Source organism: Oryctolagus cuniculus, chromosome 4 (genome assembly GCF_964237555.1).
Source record: "Oryctolagus cuniculus chromosome 4, mOryCun1.1, whole genome shotgun sequence".
NCBI lineage: Eukaryota > Metazoa > Chordata > Mammalia > Lagomorpha > Leporidae > Oryctolagus > Oryctolagus cuniculus.
Window position 1 is genome coordinate 109,098,127 of NC_091435.1, and position 17,408 is coordinate 109,115,534.

At 42.0% G+C, this 17,408-nt stretch overlaps 1 protein-coding gene across 12 annotated transcripts in view; it reads left to right on the top strand.

The window, feature by feature from the left end:
* TNIK (TRAF2 and NCK interacting kinase) overlaps window positions 1-17,408 on the top strand; it is a 399,091-nt gene that overhangs the window by 258,257 nt on the left and 123,426 nt on the right. For all 12 annotated transcript variants that reach the window (XM_017346916.3, XM_017346919.3, XM_017346917.3 and 9 more), the window contains exons 5-7: window positions 11,190-11,300; window positions 13,461-13,551; window positions 15,400-15,530. In XM_017346916.3, coding sequence (XP_017202405.2) covers window positions 11,190-11,300; window positions 13,461-13,551; window positions 15,400-15,530 — 333 coding nt within the window. The remainder of the gene's footprint in view (window positions 1-11,189; window positions 11,301-13,460; window positions 13,552-15,399; window positions 15,531-17,408) is intronic.

The window sequence follows — 17,408 nt, forward strand, 5'->3', positions numbered from 1 at the left end:
CTGCATTCTTCTTTTGGTCATGAAAAATAGTGCTGATACCAAAGGTGGGTTTTCCAAACAGGGTTGAAGCTTTGCGTTTCAATAAGTTTACTTTGCCTTCATTTTGATCTTCATTCCTCAGTTTCTTAGTATTTGAAGAGAACAGTAGATCAGTTAGCTGCTAATAGGGTTATTGTGAAATCTGAAAGATACATCTTGAAAGTGCACGAAACTTTTGGGGAATGCTTCATTAATTAATTGTAAACATCACTGATGGTTGACTATTTGAATTTTATCAGGATTACATTTATATAAAAATATCATAGACTATATGGAGACATGGCCTATGGCAGCCAAAGACATTTCCTAAAATTTATTCCCTGTATTCAGACAATGTGAGCTATTCCCCAGATGGTTCTTTTGCTGTGACTAAGGGACAGAGGTTGGCCGTATCCCTCCAGCCGGTGCATGTGCTGTTTCAGGTGTCTGATTGAATCATAAGCTGTGCGAATTCTATCAGTCTTGTAGAGATAAACTCTTGTTTAGTTCCAGCTCTTTGTGGAAATTCAGCCACTTCTGATAATGGCCAAGTAATTCTCCTTTATCAACCGCTCAGGGCCTGGTCCGGAAATCAAAAAAGGGAGCTCTTTCAATAAAGATTCCAATCTTTGGGAAACAAGGCGAGCTGTGACACAACATTTCCATCTCATTCTGCTGCATCTCAGGAGCAAGAGGTTTTCAATTTTGCTGCGTGCAGTTCAGACACAGGGAGTGAGTGAGATGTCCTCTCTATTAAATGGGCTTAATTTCTCTAAAATTAGAGTGCAGAGTCACATGTGATTTGCTGTCTCTTTTGATATCGCCCTAACCATCACAGGGCTAGAATACCTTGTACAAGGAGATAATTTCTGGGGCAAGCATTGTATCACTGCGGGCTGAGCTGCCCCTTACAGTGCTGGCATCCCATCTCAGAGCACGGTTGAGTCCCAGCTGCTCTGCTTCCCATACAGCTTCCTACTGATGTGCCTGGGTAGGCAACAAAAGATGGTGTAAGTAGTTGGGTCGCTGTCACCCATGTCGGAGACCTAGATAAAGTTCCTAGTTCCTGGCTTTGGCCTGCACTGGCTCCAGTGCCAGGTATTGCAGCCATTTGAGGAGTGAATCAGCAGATAGATCTCTGTTTCTCATTCTGCCTTATAGGTATGTACCTATATACATAAATAAATCATTTTAAAATAGACAGTATTTTCTAGCTAGCTCCCAAAACTTGGAGTAGTCAAGACAGACAGCAGATTATTGTACTGTAATGGCCCAATAAGCCATTCCTTAGACTATCATGCTGTAGACAGCAGAATAGGAGTTAAGAAATTATATAGTTGGCATCTTAGGGGCAAATATTCCAGCAGTTGGCGGCAACCTGACCCTGGAATCCTGAGACTAGACTTCAGCTGGCAGAGACAGTGTGCTTGCCTTTGGTTTTTACCTTATAAAAATGATCATGTTGGACTAGGTCTGAGTTTGCACACTGGCAACCCAGAGGCTAAATATGTTCAGTTAGGTTCACATAAGGTGGTAGAGTTTTAATTATGCCAACAATAGAAAAAACAGAGCAGTTTCATATGGATTACTTGAAAAGTTTTAAGAAATCAAATGGTCTAGAAATACTGGGCCTGAAATTCCAAACAGCAGCCAAATGTTGGAGCAGGATGCCAGCTGTTTAGAGGGCCCACTCCATTTCAGTCTCCACCAGAGACCCCAGCATGCTTGTTGCTTTCCACACACACTCAGTTCCATGCATTTGCTTGGCTTCTCCGGGACCTGTGTAAGATCAGCTCCTGGGGTTGGCTTTGTGGTGCAGCAGGTTAAGGTGCTGTTTAAATGGCAGCACCCCATGTCAGAGTACTGGGTAGAGCCTTGGCTGCTCCACTTCTGATCCAGCTCCTTGCTGATGCTCTTGGGAAAGCAGCAGATGATGGCCCAAGTACTTGGACCCCTGCCACCTATAGGGGTGACCATGAAGGAGCACCCAGCGATGGCTATTTGGGGCCTTCTGGAGAAGTAAACTAGCAGATAGAAGATTTCTCTCTTCTCTGTCTCTTCTCTGTCACTCTGCCTTTCAAAGAAATAAATCTTAAAAAAAATAAAGATCATCTCAAAGTAAAACATGAACTCACATACCAAATGAGAGTTTTTTTAATAGAATTTTCATGTTGACCACAACCCCAGATCTGTGTCCACTAGGAGTATATTTTGGGTTTACATTGCTGTGACACCTTTGCTTGTCAAAAATCATGTCTGCTCCATGTTTGGTTATTTTATGGTTTAAGTGCTGCAGGTTATGCCATTAAAAACTCATCCATCTCAATTCTTTTGACCTATTAATTAAAATTTCTCTTCTTAGTTCCAGGTGTTACATATAAAGGTTCTTTTTATTGTTTTAATCAGTTTGTTATTTTTATAACTAAAGAACTCCCTTCCGTTATATGTAGAGGCTAGGTCATGTGTCTGGAGAAGTGATTGAATCTTATTCCTTGTGAGTGGAAATTGCTAAAATTTCCCCTAAAAAGGGCAAGAGAAGTGTGGTAAACAGTCTCCCAGTCTCAGAGCTGCCCCGTTGCATGTCTTGGAGAGACAGAATGTAAATTACTTAGCTCTCCATCTAAAGCTACACTGAAACTAATTCCTTGTAACTGGTACTGAGTTCAACTTTTCATGGAGTCATCTTATGAATAATTGATTCTTTGCAAAAAATGTGAAATTTATTTCTTCTACACTGAAGAATTTCATTGGAACAGTTTCATTTCCTGTAAGACAAAGTTATTTTGCAAATGGTCCATGCAACCCTTCTGGGCCATTTTTTAGATGAATTTTGAGGCAAAGTGTATGATCCTGCTTAAGTTCTTCTCAGCCTCCTCAGCTGCCACGATGTTTAGTCCTGAATGCTGTAAGACTTACACTTTTTTTTCTTTTCTTGTTTTTATTTTGTCTGAAAACTTGCTCCCTTGGTTGCACCCCAAATTCTGTTGGAGTGTAACATTCTGAGGTGCAGAGGTGTGACTTTTTTTTAACACCTTTAGGGTTAATTTCTATGACTGAGGCTCTGGGGGAGAAAGCACGGACATGTGATGATTTACTCCTACCACACCCAGGCTGCGGAGTCGCTGTGAAGTTTGAGTCCAGGCGCTGAACACAAGCTGCAGCTCTGTTCTCCAGTGTTTTCCCTGAATGCTGTCACGCTGACTCTGAGATGTCTTGTCTGCTCCTCAGACGTAAGCAACTGGGAGAGTTTTCAGTGGGCCTGGCCTGCGGGCAGGCTTCCTAAAAATAGCAGTTGGCTCAGTGGGTCCAAATACCATTGTCATTCTCAAAGTATAAAGTTGTTCATTAGCCAGACACTTTATTGACAAGGCTTGGGACACTGCACATCCTTGGGACTCTTTTTTTTTTAAACTACTCAGAAAATGTAGGATTTATAGTTCAAAGATCTCTTTTTACAGCCTAAAATTCCGAAACCAAAGAGTTCTTTGCGTTTTAATTTTTTGTAATTAAAAATTTTAACTGACACATTAAAATTGTACATATTTATGGGGTACAGTGTGATGTTTTGATACACATACACATCATAAAATGTCAAATCAGGGTGAATATATCCTCAAACCTTTGCTATTTCCTTATGCTGAAAGCATTCAGAATCCTTCTGTGTTTTCGTCGGCAAGTACGCAGTAGGGTATTTCCTATACTCACCCTGCTGGGCAATGGAACACCAGAGCTGTCTAACAGTCACTTAGCCTGCCTGACTCAGCCTTTCCCCAACACACGCCTCTTGTTTCTCCCCAGATTCTGGTAATCCCCGTTCTACCCTCAACCTCATTGAGATTAAATTTTTAGATTGCACATGAGTGTGATCACGTGGGTCTTCCTGTGTGTGGCTCATTTCCCTAACATACCTGCTCATTTTTAAATGAATGCAGAAGACTGTTGTGGTTACTTTTCAAATTTGAAATTCCCCACAGTTCTACTTTTCTTCATTCACTTGATTGAAATGCTAAATATATCTGCATGTCTACCTACCAATTTTTGCATTTCGTATTTCATGTTTTTTATTGAGAGACTTAAACTACCCTTGGGGAAGAAGCCTCCTTCTGTAACCACGTTGCTGAGCTTGGGTTTTGTTTACTCTTTGCAAGTGGTGCAGAGGAGCTCTGTGGCTGTTGCTAGCCACACGTGATCAAACCGTCCTGTGCGCTTGCTGCTGTTCACTGCTGTTTCTGGACCTACTGGCTCAAAGGCATCTCCTTTGCAGAGATGCTGGTCTCTGGCTGAAGCCAGGAGCCTGGAACTCCATCTGGGTCTGTCACATGAGTTCGGGGCACAAGTATCTTCCGCTGCTTTGCCAGGCACTTCAGAGAGCAACTAGAACTTGAGGGTACCCCTATGGGATGCTGGCATCAAGACTGTGGCTCAACCCACTGCCCCCCCACAACATTGCCAGCCCCTCTCCTGCCTTTTTTTGAGGGGCGCCTCTAACTGCTTGGTGTAGACAACCCGCTCATTGTTGGGAAGACTTTCCTGGTCCCAGTCTATCCTCCTCACCCCTGCCTCCCGCCATCCTTGCACTGCAAAATAGACAGGAACTGTTCATAGTTGTTTATTCTTATGAGTAACTGACGATTAAGGTTTGGGAGGAATGGGTGGCTGTCAGGATATTCTGGGCTAGTGCCTGCAGGTTAAAGATAATATCTTATGGCCTTATCTCTTGTAACAGCAACTTAAAACCATTTAACTAGCACGTGAGTAAGTGCTTAGGGACCCCCAAGATCATGTGAGTCTCACAGACTGCCTCTTAGGAATATGCTTTTAAAATTTGTTCAGTGAGGCGGGCATCGGCCTAGCAGTTTGAACGCCACTTGGGGTGCTCGTGGTCCGTACTGAAGTGTCCAGCTTCGAGTCCTGACTCTGCTTCCAACTCCAGCTTCCTGCTGGTGTGTATGCTGGGAAGCAGTGGTGATGGCTAGAGTGGTGGGGTCGCTGCCATCCAAGTGGGGGGATTGGATTCAGGTATTGGCTCCCAGCTTTGGCCTGCCCCAGCCCTGACTATTGACTATTGCAGGCATTGGGACATTGAACCAACTCATCAAGACCTCTCTATCTGTGTCTCTATCCCTGCTTCTCAAATCGTAAACGAAACAAATTGTTTACGAATTCTTGTTAGAGTTATTGAAGATGGGAGAGGAAGGTTAGAAGTGGCCACACTGGGTGACTTTGCTCTGAAGGCCCCTCCCCTGTGCAGGAAGAGGAGCTCGGGAGACTGGCATCTGCTGAAGCCAAAGTACTGTCCCCAAAGATGGAGAAGCCCAGGAAGGCACAAGAATACCTCTGCCTCCCCCAGCCTCCAAGAGAAAACGTCCTGCTTGTCAGAAATGTGAGACAGCTGACAAAGCTGTGTGACAGTGATCCGTGCAGATGCATGAAATATGTCAGAACTCTTTGTTTTAAAAACTCAATCTTTTTTTTTTTTTAACCTCAATAGAGATAACTGCCCATGTCTAGGTAACCAAGCAATCCCTGTCCTTAATCATTGGGCTGTGGTGCACTGCGAGCTTCTCTGAATCGCTTGGCCCCCAGCCCCCAGCCCCACTGTGCCTGAGCACTTGCCCTTCCCACCCATGGCCTAGCCCTCTGTCTCCCTTCCCATGGGTGTTTGTTTCAGCTTCTGACCCAGTTGCTTTAGGTGGTGTTGAGAGAGGATTTCTTAGTGTGAAATTCCTTTTAACCTCTATCACCAATGCCTTCCAAGTAGAAGGACCCATTTTCTGGAATATTCTACCATGTCATTGTCTTGCTGTGGGATGCAGACTTGGAAAGAACGCCCATGTCCTTGATATTCTTCTGTGGATAGAGGTATTGGAGACCCGTGATCCCAGCTCCCTTTACCCCCATCCCTCAGCCCTCCTGCTTGCCCATCCAAGTGACGCAGACTTAAGGAGCCATCGGTGCTGTCTTCTGAGTTGGGAACTCTTCCTTGTTGCTTTTTAATAAATGCAAGCGAACTAACGAATGACTACATTATAAGTATTTTTTGAGATTTCTGGCTGCTGGGAGCTTTATATCCATTGGCACAATCCGTGTTTACGTCAAACCTACAGAGCTGATGTTGGAATTCTATATTTTATCGTAGTAGTTGGTAGGGAGGGAGTGTTGCTGAGCCCAGGGTGGTTAGGGAACATGCTCAAGGTCATATGGCTTACAACTGAGAGAACAAGATACTGTTAACTCTGCTCCAGTTGTTTAATGAGTGCATGTTATGAATAAAGCTGCAGACCATAACTAAGCTCTATTTCCAAATAAATAAAGATAGGGGAATTAAGGAGTGGGGGAGAAGCAGAACTAACAGAACAACAATGATAAATCACTTAACCCAGTGCCTGGCGTGTGCTAAGTTCTCAGGAAATGTTACCAAGTGCTATCGCCCCAGTATACGTTCTTTGGGAACTTGCTTTTGGGGAGAATATTAATGATCCATTATTTCTTACTTGTAAGATGTGAAATTATTGACTTCTCGCTGCTGGGCTTGGCATGTTGAGCCCTGCTGCTGTTTATTAATGTGATGGGGTTACTTAGGAGAGGGAGGGTCCCTGCTGCGTGGTGGCAGTAATTATCCATGTTGCTGTGTGGCTGCAGGAACCCATTGCTAGCAAGCATTGGTTCCTTTATTTCTCTTTTTTTTAAATCCTATTACATAATTTAACAATCATTTTGTTCCATAGTGAGATGAAAAGAATTTAGCAGCCTTCAGCTGGAGTTGAATGGAGAAGCAAATTATAGAAATCACTGACATTAGTGCCTGGCTTCAGTAGGATTGTCTCCTACTGAATATTTGAAAGTATTTTGTCCAATCTAATTTTGAAAGACTGGAGTCACTGGGCTTCCACCGTGTTCCTTGGGAACTGTAATTACGTGGCCTAATAGAGCTCAGTAGTGGGACATTTCTCCAGCTGATAGAGAGCAATGGATGCATTTGAAGGAGGTCTGGTCACTGTGTTTTTCAAAATGGGATTTGGAGAAAGGGCACAAAACACATTTTGCTCACTTTAGAAAATAAGTCTTTTCATTCTGTCCAAGAATATTTCTTTGGCCCATCCTGCTGGTGTTTCCCAGCTTGCTACCTGGTGGGATTTTCTTTAGCTTTGTATTTTGGAGGAGACACAAAACACATGAAAGCAGACAGAACATTTTAGTGAACACTCATTTTCCTCCAAACTAACATAAAATCCTTAATCAATGGTTAATCCCATTCCATGCACTTACTCATCTTCTTCTTCCCTTCTAGAATTATTTTGAAAGAAATTTATATGATTTTTAAAAATTCTGATGCAATACACAAAATATAAAATTTGCCTAAATTTTATTTATTTTTAAAGCTTTATTTATTTGAAAGGTGGACTTAGAGAGTAAGAGAGAGACAGATTCCATCCACAGGTTTACTCCCCAAATGCCTGCAACAACCAGGGCTGGGTCAGGCCAAAGCCAGGAACCTAGAACTTTATCTATGTCTCCCACGTGGGTGGCAGCCACTCAAACACTTGGACTATCTTCTACTTCCCAGGTATATTAGCAGGGAGCTGGATCAGAAGTGGTGCAGACAGAATTTTGTTTTTCCTAAGATTTACTTATTTGAAAGGCAGAGAGAGAGAGGGAGAGAGGGAGGGAGGGAGAGAAAGAGGGAGGAAGGTCTTCCATCCTCTGGTTCATTCACCAAATGGCTGCAACGGCTGGAGCTGGGCTGATCCAAAGCCAGAAGCCTGGAGGTTCTTCCAGGTCTTGCAGGTGGGTGCAGGAACCCAAGGACTTGTATCATCTTCTACTGCTTTCCCAGGCCATAGCAGAGAGCTGGATCGGAAATAGAGCAGCTGGGACCCAACAAGTGCGTATATGGGATGCCAGTGCTGCAGGCAATGGTTTTACCTGCTGTGCCACAACAGAGGCTCCTGCAGCTGCGATTTTAACCAGCGTTCATGTGGGATGCCAGCATTGCATGTGGCAGCTTAACCTGCTGCACCACAGTGGGGCTCTTTACCTAACCTTTAAGTACTTTAGAAATGTTGGATTTCAGTGGCATTGAGCATATTCACAATGCTGTGCTACAAGCAGGGACAGAACCTTTCATCTCCACAAGAGGAAACTGCAGACCCATTAAGCAGTCGCTCCCATTTTCCTTAGCCTCAATGCCTAGCAGCCACTAATCTGCAATCTCCCTGGAGTTGCCTATTTGGAATATTTCATATAAATGGTGTCCTATCGCATGCAGCCCTGGTTTCTAGCTGCTTTCACCGAACAGTCACCATTTAGCCACGCTGTTTTGTGCAAAGGTGCCTCTCTTTCCTGTGAGTGGATCGTATTCCATTGCATTGATATGGCATGCTTTGTTTATCCATTCATCTGTGGATGGGCATTTTGGTTATTTCTACCTTGTGTCTGTTAGGAATAGGGCTACTTTGAACGTTCATGTCCAAGTTTTATGTGAACATTTATTTTAAGCTCTTTGAATATGTATGTAGAAGTGGAATTACAAGTCCTATGTTAGTTCTATGTTTTATTTATTGAGGAACCCACAAAATGTTGCTGTAGTGACACTACCACTTTCCATTCCCATCAGGAATCTATGACGACACTGATTTCTCTATTTTAAAAAATTGTAGACATCTTAGTGGATGTAAAGTGGTTTGTTTTCATCTGTATTTTCCTAATGACTATTGACATTAGCCATGTTCTCGTATGATTGTTAGACACTTGTGGATCTTTAGAGAAATAATCTATTCCAGTCCTCTGCCTGTTTTTTTCAAGTGGGTTGCTTGGCTTTCTGTTGCTGGGTTTTAAGAGTTCTTTATAAAGTGGTCATCAAAGCAGGATATACTTTCCTCCGAAGGGAGGGGAGAACTTCCACTTTTCTTATGGTGTTGCCTGAATACTGATGGAGTACGTGGATACGAAGACTTCCATAGTCTAGGCAGCGCATGTCAAGAGCCTCGGGTGATCGCTGACATCATACATAAGATTGTTAATTGTTAAATTAACAACAGAAGTCACTGTGCAGGACTCCCCATGCAGGACCTCTGTCCTCAAAGAGTTGTATTATGAGAGTTAATAGTAAAACTTGTTCTCAGAGATTTACTTCGTTTTAGTGTATACAGTGGAGGATATTCTTATGTCTCCTAAGTTATAGTTATGGCTAAGTACTTGCAAAAGATGTGTCATTCTTGGGTTCTTTAAAGTTAATTAAGTTTCTAAAAAATGCTTCTTTAAAAAAAGTGAAATCAACTTCGAGACGCAGTGTCTTTGAACAGCCCTCCTCTTGACTGTTGAGGAGCAGTTTTTTCTTTCATACAATTTGTTGAACTCTTAGTTGCAACAGCCGGAGCTGCACCGATCCGAAGACAGGAGCTTATTCCAGGTCTCCCACGCAGGTGCAGGGGCCCAAGGACTTGGGCCATCTCTTACTGCTATCCCAGGCCATAGCAGAGAGCTGGATAGGAAGAGGAGCAGCTGGGACTCGAACCGGCACCCATATGGGATGCCGGTGCTGCAGGCAGAGCATTAACCTACTGCACCACAGTGCCGGCCCCTTCCTGTCATCATTTGTTAGGTGGCATGCCTACATTTTATGAAGAGATTTCCCTCTCTTATGATGGAATTACTCGGTGGTAAAATTCATGTAACTAAGCTAAGATACACTTCTGATTATTTCCCCTTCCTTGCCAATTATCAAAATAAGAAGTTGATTCTATTTCTAACAATGCCTTATATTATTTTTGAGGGTAACTGTGTGATTGTATTTAGTTCAGCATATTTAGTGTGTATCTGGATAGTTCAGTTATTTTTACCAATCCCACCTTTACAGTCTCATTCCTGAGGCATTTTTACATACTTCTGTTATCTTTGATGGATTCCTAGCTATTACATGTGGTAATTTTCCAACTCTTAACTGCTTGGAATGGAGTCTATTGAGGCATTTTTCCAATTCCCCCACAAAAGTGTCTTAGACTTGTGGACATGGATTTTTAAAAAAAAATTTGGCACTGAAATGATCTTTTAATTCCAATTTTTCACTGACTTTGAGATGACAAGACCTCCAGTGGCTTGCTGGAGAGACTGGGAGGGCTTCCCCTGCCCTTGTGGCATCATCAAAGTCAAGTCTGAATGGGGACTGGAAATTCATTCATAATATGAGTTTCTGGGAGGCATATGGAAAAACAGAAAACATTTCTGCCTGAAGATTTTGCAGCCTGCTGGGTGTTTTTTTAGGACCTCTTGACGTAGTGCTGATGTCAGAAATGTACACTGGGACAAAGCCAAAACCATCACGGTGGCTTCATTATGGCTCCGTTTGAGTTCTTTCTCTTGTGTCAAGTCAGGAACTGATTGCTGGTTATTCTGAATTCTTTTCATGTAATTACAAAAAAAAAGTGATAGAAGTACCTAATAAGGTGACTTTTATTGAAGACTATTTTTTAACAGCAGAAAAGCTGGGATTGGATTCATAGTCTGAAGCCTAGAAAATGAATGTGAAAGCGCAGATTGCTTTCCCTCTTCTAATCTCTCCTTCCCGGTTAAGTAAGGGCAGTGCTGCTTCTCTGCCTATTTTATAGAGTTGCTGAGTACTGTAATGAGTTTGTATTTATAGAGTGCTTGGAGCTTTTTGGATGAAAGGTGCTAAATTAGAGTTTATTGTTTATTGAATTTATTTGATATGTTCAAACCTCCTGGGAACATTTGCTGAAGTTAATTAAAAACAGACAGTCCCCGCTCTGACAGCTTACAGTGTTACTTGCAAACCAATAACATAAACAGTGTGCACTTGTATTGTCCTAACTTGGGATTGCCTAGAGAACTGTTGTTCTCAACTTTGTCTAAGCCACCTACTTGCTACCATTAAAAAAAAAAAAAAAAAAAAAAAAAAAAAAAAGAATATAGAGATTCCCGCCCACCCCCATATCGAATCATAACTTCCAGGTTGAAAAACAGTCATTTCTTTCTGTCATTTTGGAAAGAAATTAAGGTACTAGTTTCTGTTTTATATATTGATTTATGGTCACTTCTTCTTGCAGGAATGGTATGCCTAAGAGGCAGATGGAATGCTGTGTACTTTCTTATCCCAATTGTGTGGAAGCTGTCCAGTGTAATCATAATGGCTTCTTTGCTTCCTTTGCCAGCTGGTGATGGAGTTTTGCGGAGCTGGCTCTGTCACTGACCTGATTAAGAACACGAAAGGGAACACGCTGAAAGAAGAGTGGATCGCATACATCTGCAGAGAGATCTTACGGGTAGGTGACAAGTGGGGAGTGGTCCAGCTCGCAACATCTTTAGGCAACAGTGGTATCTTGGGAGGCGTTGCATTGTATTCTACTCTTCTGGTGGAAATCTGTAGTGTAGCAGAAATCTCTCCAAAGGTTTATTCTGATGGTGCTGGTGCTGGTTGGGTGTGGAGGTCTGCTCTAATAAGAGAGCTGGTCAGGGTAGACCATGCACACTTCCACGTGGAGGATGATGCTGGGCAGCTTCCCCAAACCAGAGTTTCCTTTTCACCCACGTCTCCAATTAGAGATCTTGTTTAAGATCATAAAGACAAAAATCATAAAGACAGTGTCCCACTTATCAAATGGGTTAAGAGATATTTTGATTGCTTACTTCATCCATTGGACAAAGTTTTTAACTTATTTGTTATAAATGACGGTGCAATTCCTTCCCATCACATAAAGTCTGTAAGGACTGTAGACTTTAGTCCTCCTTCTACTTACAACCCAGTTAACTGATTCTGCTTTAAAAAAAAATTCTTTGAGATTTAATCACTTCAGTCACTCGAATTACTGGACTCGATTATGTGCATGTGTCCAGTTTTGCCCACAAATTGCACAATCGGGCAGTCTCACAGTAGGGTAGTATTTGCTTTGCCAGCTCAGTTCAGGGAGACAGTGGTTGGGCATCTCCAGGTCACTCAGACTGATTATCTGTTGCTACTCACACGGAGCCTTCTGTGTGTCTGCTGAGCCACCTTAACTACTCTGGTCGGTAGTTATTAACTTATGAGCACTGCCGTCTGAATGGAACAAAGGTTAAAACTGTTTTTCACTGTGTGTCCAAGATATGCCTTTGAGAGCCTGCTTGTATCCCAAGTGGTAGCAGCCTTGCAGGTATGGTGACTCTCTGGAGGATGTCTGATCACCTGTAGCCGTTTCAGGAAGGACCCTGCGAGCATCGTGTGAGCATGTGGAACGCAGCCTGTGGCTGCCTTACGTCTACGCTCTGTTACCTGCTTCCACCAATTCTGGTGGCGAAGGTGGCACGGGAATCCCAAGCGCCTCTGTTCAATGTTTATGGAGTGTTCCTATGTTGTGAAAAAAATGGATCTCAATTTGTTTGAGGCCTACCCATAGCCAAATGGACAAGGCAAGAAATGCAATGGTTTAACACCCACACCCAGTGCCTTACAGTGCCCTATGTCACGGCTTCTGTTTGCTGGTGTCCTACATGGATGCATGAATGTTTTCGGATATCTGCACTCCCACATGGAATTTCTCCCACAAAGGAATTTAGATTCTTAGTTTTGTCTTTGTGCCGTGTTCCTAATTTTGTTGTAGAAATTAAAAACTGAAAATCAAAAATAATAAAATGACAATACTTGGATACCCAATACCAAGAATCAGTAAATAGTAGCATTACATAAATTGTTTGAAAGCTATAATTCTAGATTCCTTTAGGTTATAATTTATCTGAAGCATATGTGACTACCTTAGAGTAAGTCTGTACCACAATGAAACCCAAATGAGAGTAATTCATGAGAAAATGGCATGCAATCCAGTTTGGATGTGACTGATTAATTATCACATATAATCAGTGCATGCTTGGAAATATCATAAAGCATGACAAATTTCAGCGACAACTGCCAACAAAGGAAATAAAAATTGTTTTCCTTTTATGTGAGCCACATTGGCTAAAGTCAATGGAAAATTTTTTGGCTGGTCTTAGAAATACTTAATTGTGCTTAATTAAAATAGTGTAACAGAAGACAAGTTTTAACATTTAAATTCAAATATTGCCCCCCAAAGTAGGAATTCAGTTAAATTAGGTTAAGTTTTCTGGAGAGAGATTCTGTGTAGATGTTTCTGTTACATACTGGCTCATATAGGCAGTCTTTACCTTTTCATTGTGTTAACTTGTATTCTGTGAAACTTATATAGCTCTGTGGCTCCTGATATCAGCTCTGATTTGCAAATATTTTACTTAACACATCCCCTTGCACTACAAGGACATATCAGTTTATACCCATCAGTTACCTACAGGGTGGAAAGCACCATGAACATATGAAAGACACAAATGTCACTTCGGCAGTATCTCTGGGTGAATTTTAATTGTTGGAGGGATCACTTTCATTCCAAACAGTTTATTTGCACCTTGGCTTATGTTCCTGTTAACTCTCATTCCAGGGGCTGAGTCACCTGCACCAGCATAAAGTGATTCATCGAGATATTAAAGGTCAAAATGTCTTGCTGACGGAAAATGCGGAAGTTAAACTAGGTGAGAACAGGGTCCAGTGAGCCTAGGAATTGCGAGAATTGATGGGATTATTTCAACAGCCTTTAAAACAAGGATTAGTGTAAATTTGGCACTGTGCATTTGGAAGGCATTGCCCTAAAAATGGAAAGGAAAATGTTGATCCAGTTGAATACTTCCTAGGAGCATTTCAACGAGTGAATTGTAATAGTGTGGTGAACAGAACCATGTACTTAATCCATGTGCAGAAACAACTGAATGTAAAGAAGTGACGGACTTGAAACGGTGATCTGTATCTCGCAGGTTGCTGCTCTAACGGAACACTGATGACTGAATTTTGTGTATTGACCATGTCCACAGTTAGACATACTTAGAAGAATCTCTTCCTGCTCTATTCCCATAAGCTTCAGGTACATTAACACAGATTGCATTATGACCTAGGTCACCTGTACAAAATGGATGCTCAAAATTCTAGTTTAGATGCCCACTAATTACTCCACTTCACCTGCCAGAGTTACCAATGAAAGAATCTTTGTCATATCCATTGGAGCCCTCCCCATGATGAATCTGGAGTTGTCCAGATAAATCGGAGAATCCCAACATGCACGTGCCTGCGTAGCACATATAGTAAGAGCGTGAACTGACAAATATCCTATAGCATACATGATTCATGATCCAGAAGACACGTGCTGTCCATACAATTGTTTATTTTCAAAGAGATGGAAACATTTGCTCTTCCTTTTTGTTAAAATATATAACTTCCTTTTTTTCTTAGCATTTTGGGTCAAACCTTCCTCTCATGAATATTCCCTTTTAAAAAAACAAAAGCATACATCATGTGGGAAAAGCTGTCCTGCATGTACCTTCTGGATACCTCAGAATATTCACTCATCACTAATTCACAGTGACTTGTTGAGAGCATGGTGAATGCCAGGCCCCACACGGGACACTTTGACATGGATTATCTCAGAGAAATCGGAGCAGTGCAGAGTAGATGGCGTCATCCTTATTTTTTAGAATTAGGAAAGCGAAGTGCAAAGAGGCTGATCCTTAGCCCTAAGTGGCAGAAATGGGCTGCAAAAGTAGGCAGTCTGACTCCAGGCCTTACCTCTTCATCACATTTTTTAATCCCCTATATACTATGCATTATGGTAACCCAAGTTGCCTTATATTTAACACCTATTTTTAGCACCCATGAATCCTTGGTGTATCCAAATATAACACCTCCCTCCATTTGTATGTGCACTTAAAACTGCACCTTGACAATACTGAAAAGGTATAAGCAGCCCAAATGCCCATCTGCAAGCAAATAAGTAAACAAAATGTGGTATGTGTGAGAGGTCTTTGGGAAATTCATGGACAATGCATATTATAAAAAAAAATACTTCAGATTTTTTTGCACCAAAATAGACTTTTAATTCCATTTTCCATGAAATCCTTTGGAAGTGCCTTTGTATATGTGAATATTATTCATCCTTTCTAAGCGTGGGTGACCCTTGAGGACTTTATCCAAGTGATATAAGCCAGTCACAAAAAGACAAAGGATGGGTGGCTTCACTTATATGAGATACCAGAGTAGTCAAACCATAGAGAGAGAAAATAGAATAATTGCTAGGGGGTGGGTAAAGAGGTGGTGGGGAGGGGGACAGAGTGTCAGCGGTGGGTGGGGAGGGGCACGTTCTGGGGGTGGGTGGTGGTGATGGTTGCACCAACAAAGTATACTCAATGCCAGAGAAATGCAGAGGTTTAAATGGTTAAAATGGTGGGTTTTGTGTTGTGTATATCTTACCACAATAAAATGAATGACATTCATTTTGTCACCATAGAATGCCTATCATCGTGACTTTATTCATTGGTCTTCTCTTTAAATAGTGGATTTTGGGGTGAGTGCCCAGCTTGATAGAACAGTGGGCAGGAGGAATACTTTCATTGGCACTCCCTACTGGATGGCACCTGAAGTTATTGCCTGTGATGAAAACCCAGATGCCACCTATGACTTCAAGGTATGACTTCTTCATTGTGTTCTAAACTGAGCCTTGTGGTAGAATTCCCTTGTGTCTGTGGATGTATGCTTGCTGTGACCCAAAGGGAGAACTGAAAAGCATTATCTGAATGTAACAGTATAGGACATTCGTGCAAGTGAGAATCTTTTCAATGGTAGCCCTTTTACCCATCACACCTGGTTTGTTTAAATCACTGTCTATATTCTTTTGTATTTACTCTTACTTTGTGTTCTTAGAAGGTAGATTAGATTTCCTTTTTGGCTATAGTTTGGATTTTTGACAAAGTATATGTTCTGTCAGCTTTTTATGTGAAATGTTTTTATGTTAAAACCAAGAGAGAATTTGTTGTCATGGATCATCTTTTTCTGATTAATAATTTCTTGCTCAAAGTGTCATGATCAGTCTTTATTTCTGCAAGAGTCAAATGGGATGTTGATAGATATTTTTTTGGTGTTCCTGTAGCATCATGTGATGTCTCATAGAAGTTTTGACTTGTGGCTTCTTACCTATTGAAAATGGAAATTTGCCAATAAATCAAAGCTGTGTTCAAGTCAACTTCTCCAAGAAGCCTTCCTTGTTGTATTCTGCAAGCTGATGATTATAATTTGTGGCCCTATCCCATCTGCAGCTATAGTGTCAGGTGACGTTTCTTTTACATGGATTGTGGCTAAAGCCAAGACAATAAAATTGGATGATGGACTTAGAGACTACACGTTCACTCTGTGCACTGGGTAGAGAGGCCCTTGTAAGGATTTTAGATCACAGGATGCCACTGGACAAGACTTGATAGTGCCTGGGCTGGTTTTGGAAGTACATGGACTTTTCACCAAATAACTTCAGTGATTCTCTCTAAAATACCCTCATGTGGATGAGAAAACCAACATCCGAGGTCTTTTCTTTGCAAGCGCACACCTAATCAGTGACCACATCAGAGCTGGAACTTGAACCCAGGTCCCCAACTCTGTGTCCAGTGCTTTCTCCAGTGCAGTCCTCTGCCTCTCTGTGACACACTTCTGGATAAATCTCCAGCTTATAACTGAAGAGAACAGCTGAAGAATTCCCCCCCTTTTTTTTTTTGAGATTTACTTATTTATTTGAAAGTCAGATTTACACACAGAGAGAAGGAAAGGGAAAGGGGAGAGAGAGAGAGAGAGAGAGAGAGAGAGAGAGAGAGGTCTTCCATCTGCTGGTTCACTCCCCAAATGGCCGCAACAACCGGAGCTGCACTGATCTGAAGCCAGGAGCCAGGAGCTTCTTCCGGGTCTCCCACGTGGGTGCAGGGGCTCAAGGACTTGGGCCGACTTCTGCTTTCCAGGCCAAAAAGCAGACAGCTGGATCCGGAAGTGCAGCAGCTGGGACTTGAACCAGCGCCCATATGGGCTGCCGGCACTGCAGGTGGTGGCTTTACCCACTACGCCACAGCACTGGCCCTGAAGAATTCCTCTGTTGCAGAACATTTTTTGTTCTCCACATGTGGGGTTATTACAAATCAGGTCACAAAGATGCAAACCTTACCGTGTCTTTGGGACCAGTGTCTCTGGGTGTTGATACAGTTATTTGTCTCTTTGGGAGAAATGCGAGTTTGAAGATCTGAAAGCCCAATGATCTCTTGTAAATTTCCTCCTGCCTTCAAGGTCAGACACTGCAGTAACCTGCTGACAGTCTGTCTCAAAATAGCTGCCAATGTAAAAATTAATCTCCTGCCAAAATAAATGTCATTTATTTAAACTGCTAATGAGAAGCATATTTAAATAATTCCATTTGTAAATCCCATCAGAAGAGCCACTACAAGATAGATGTCCCAATCCAGATACCTGTATCATAATTGGCCATAACCAATTTGTCAAACTACAGTTATACTTAACAAGTGCTAAGTAG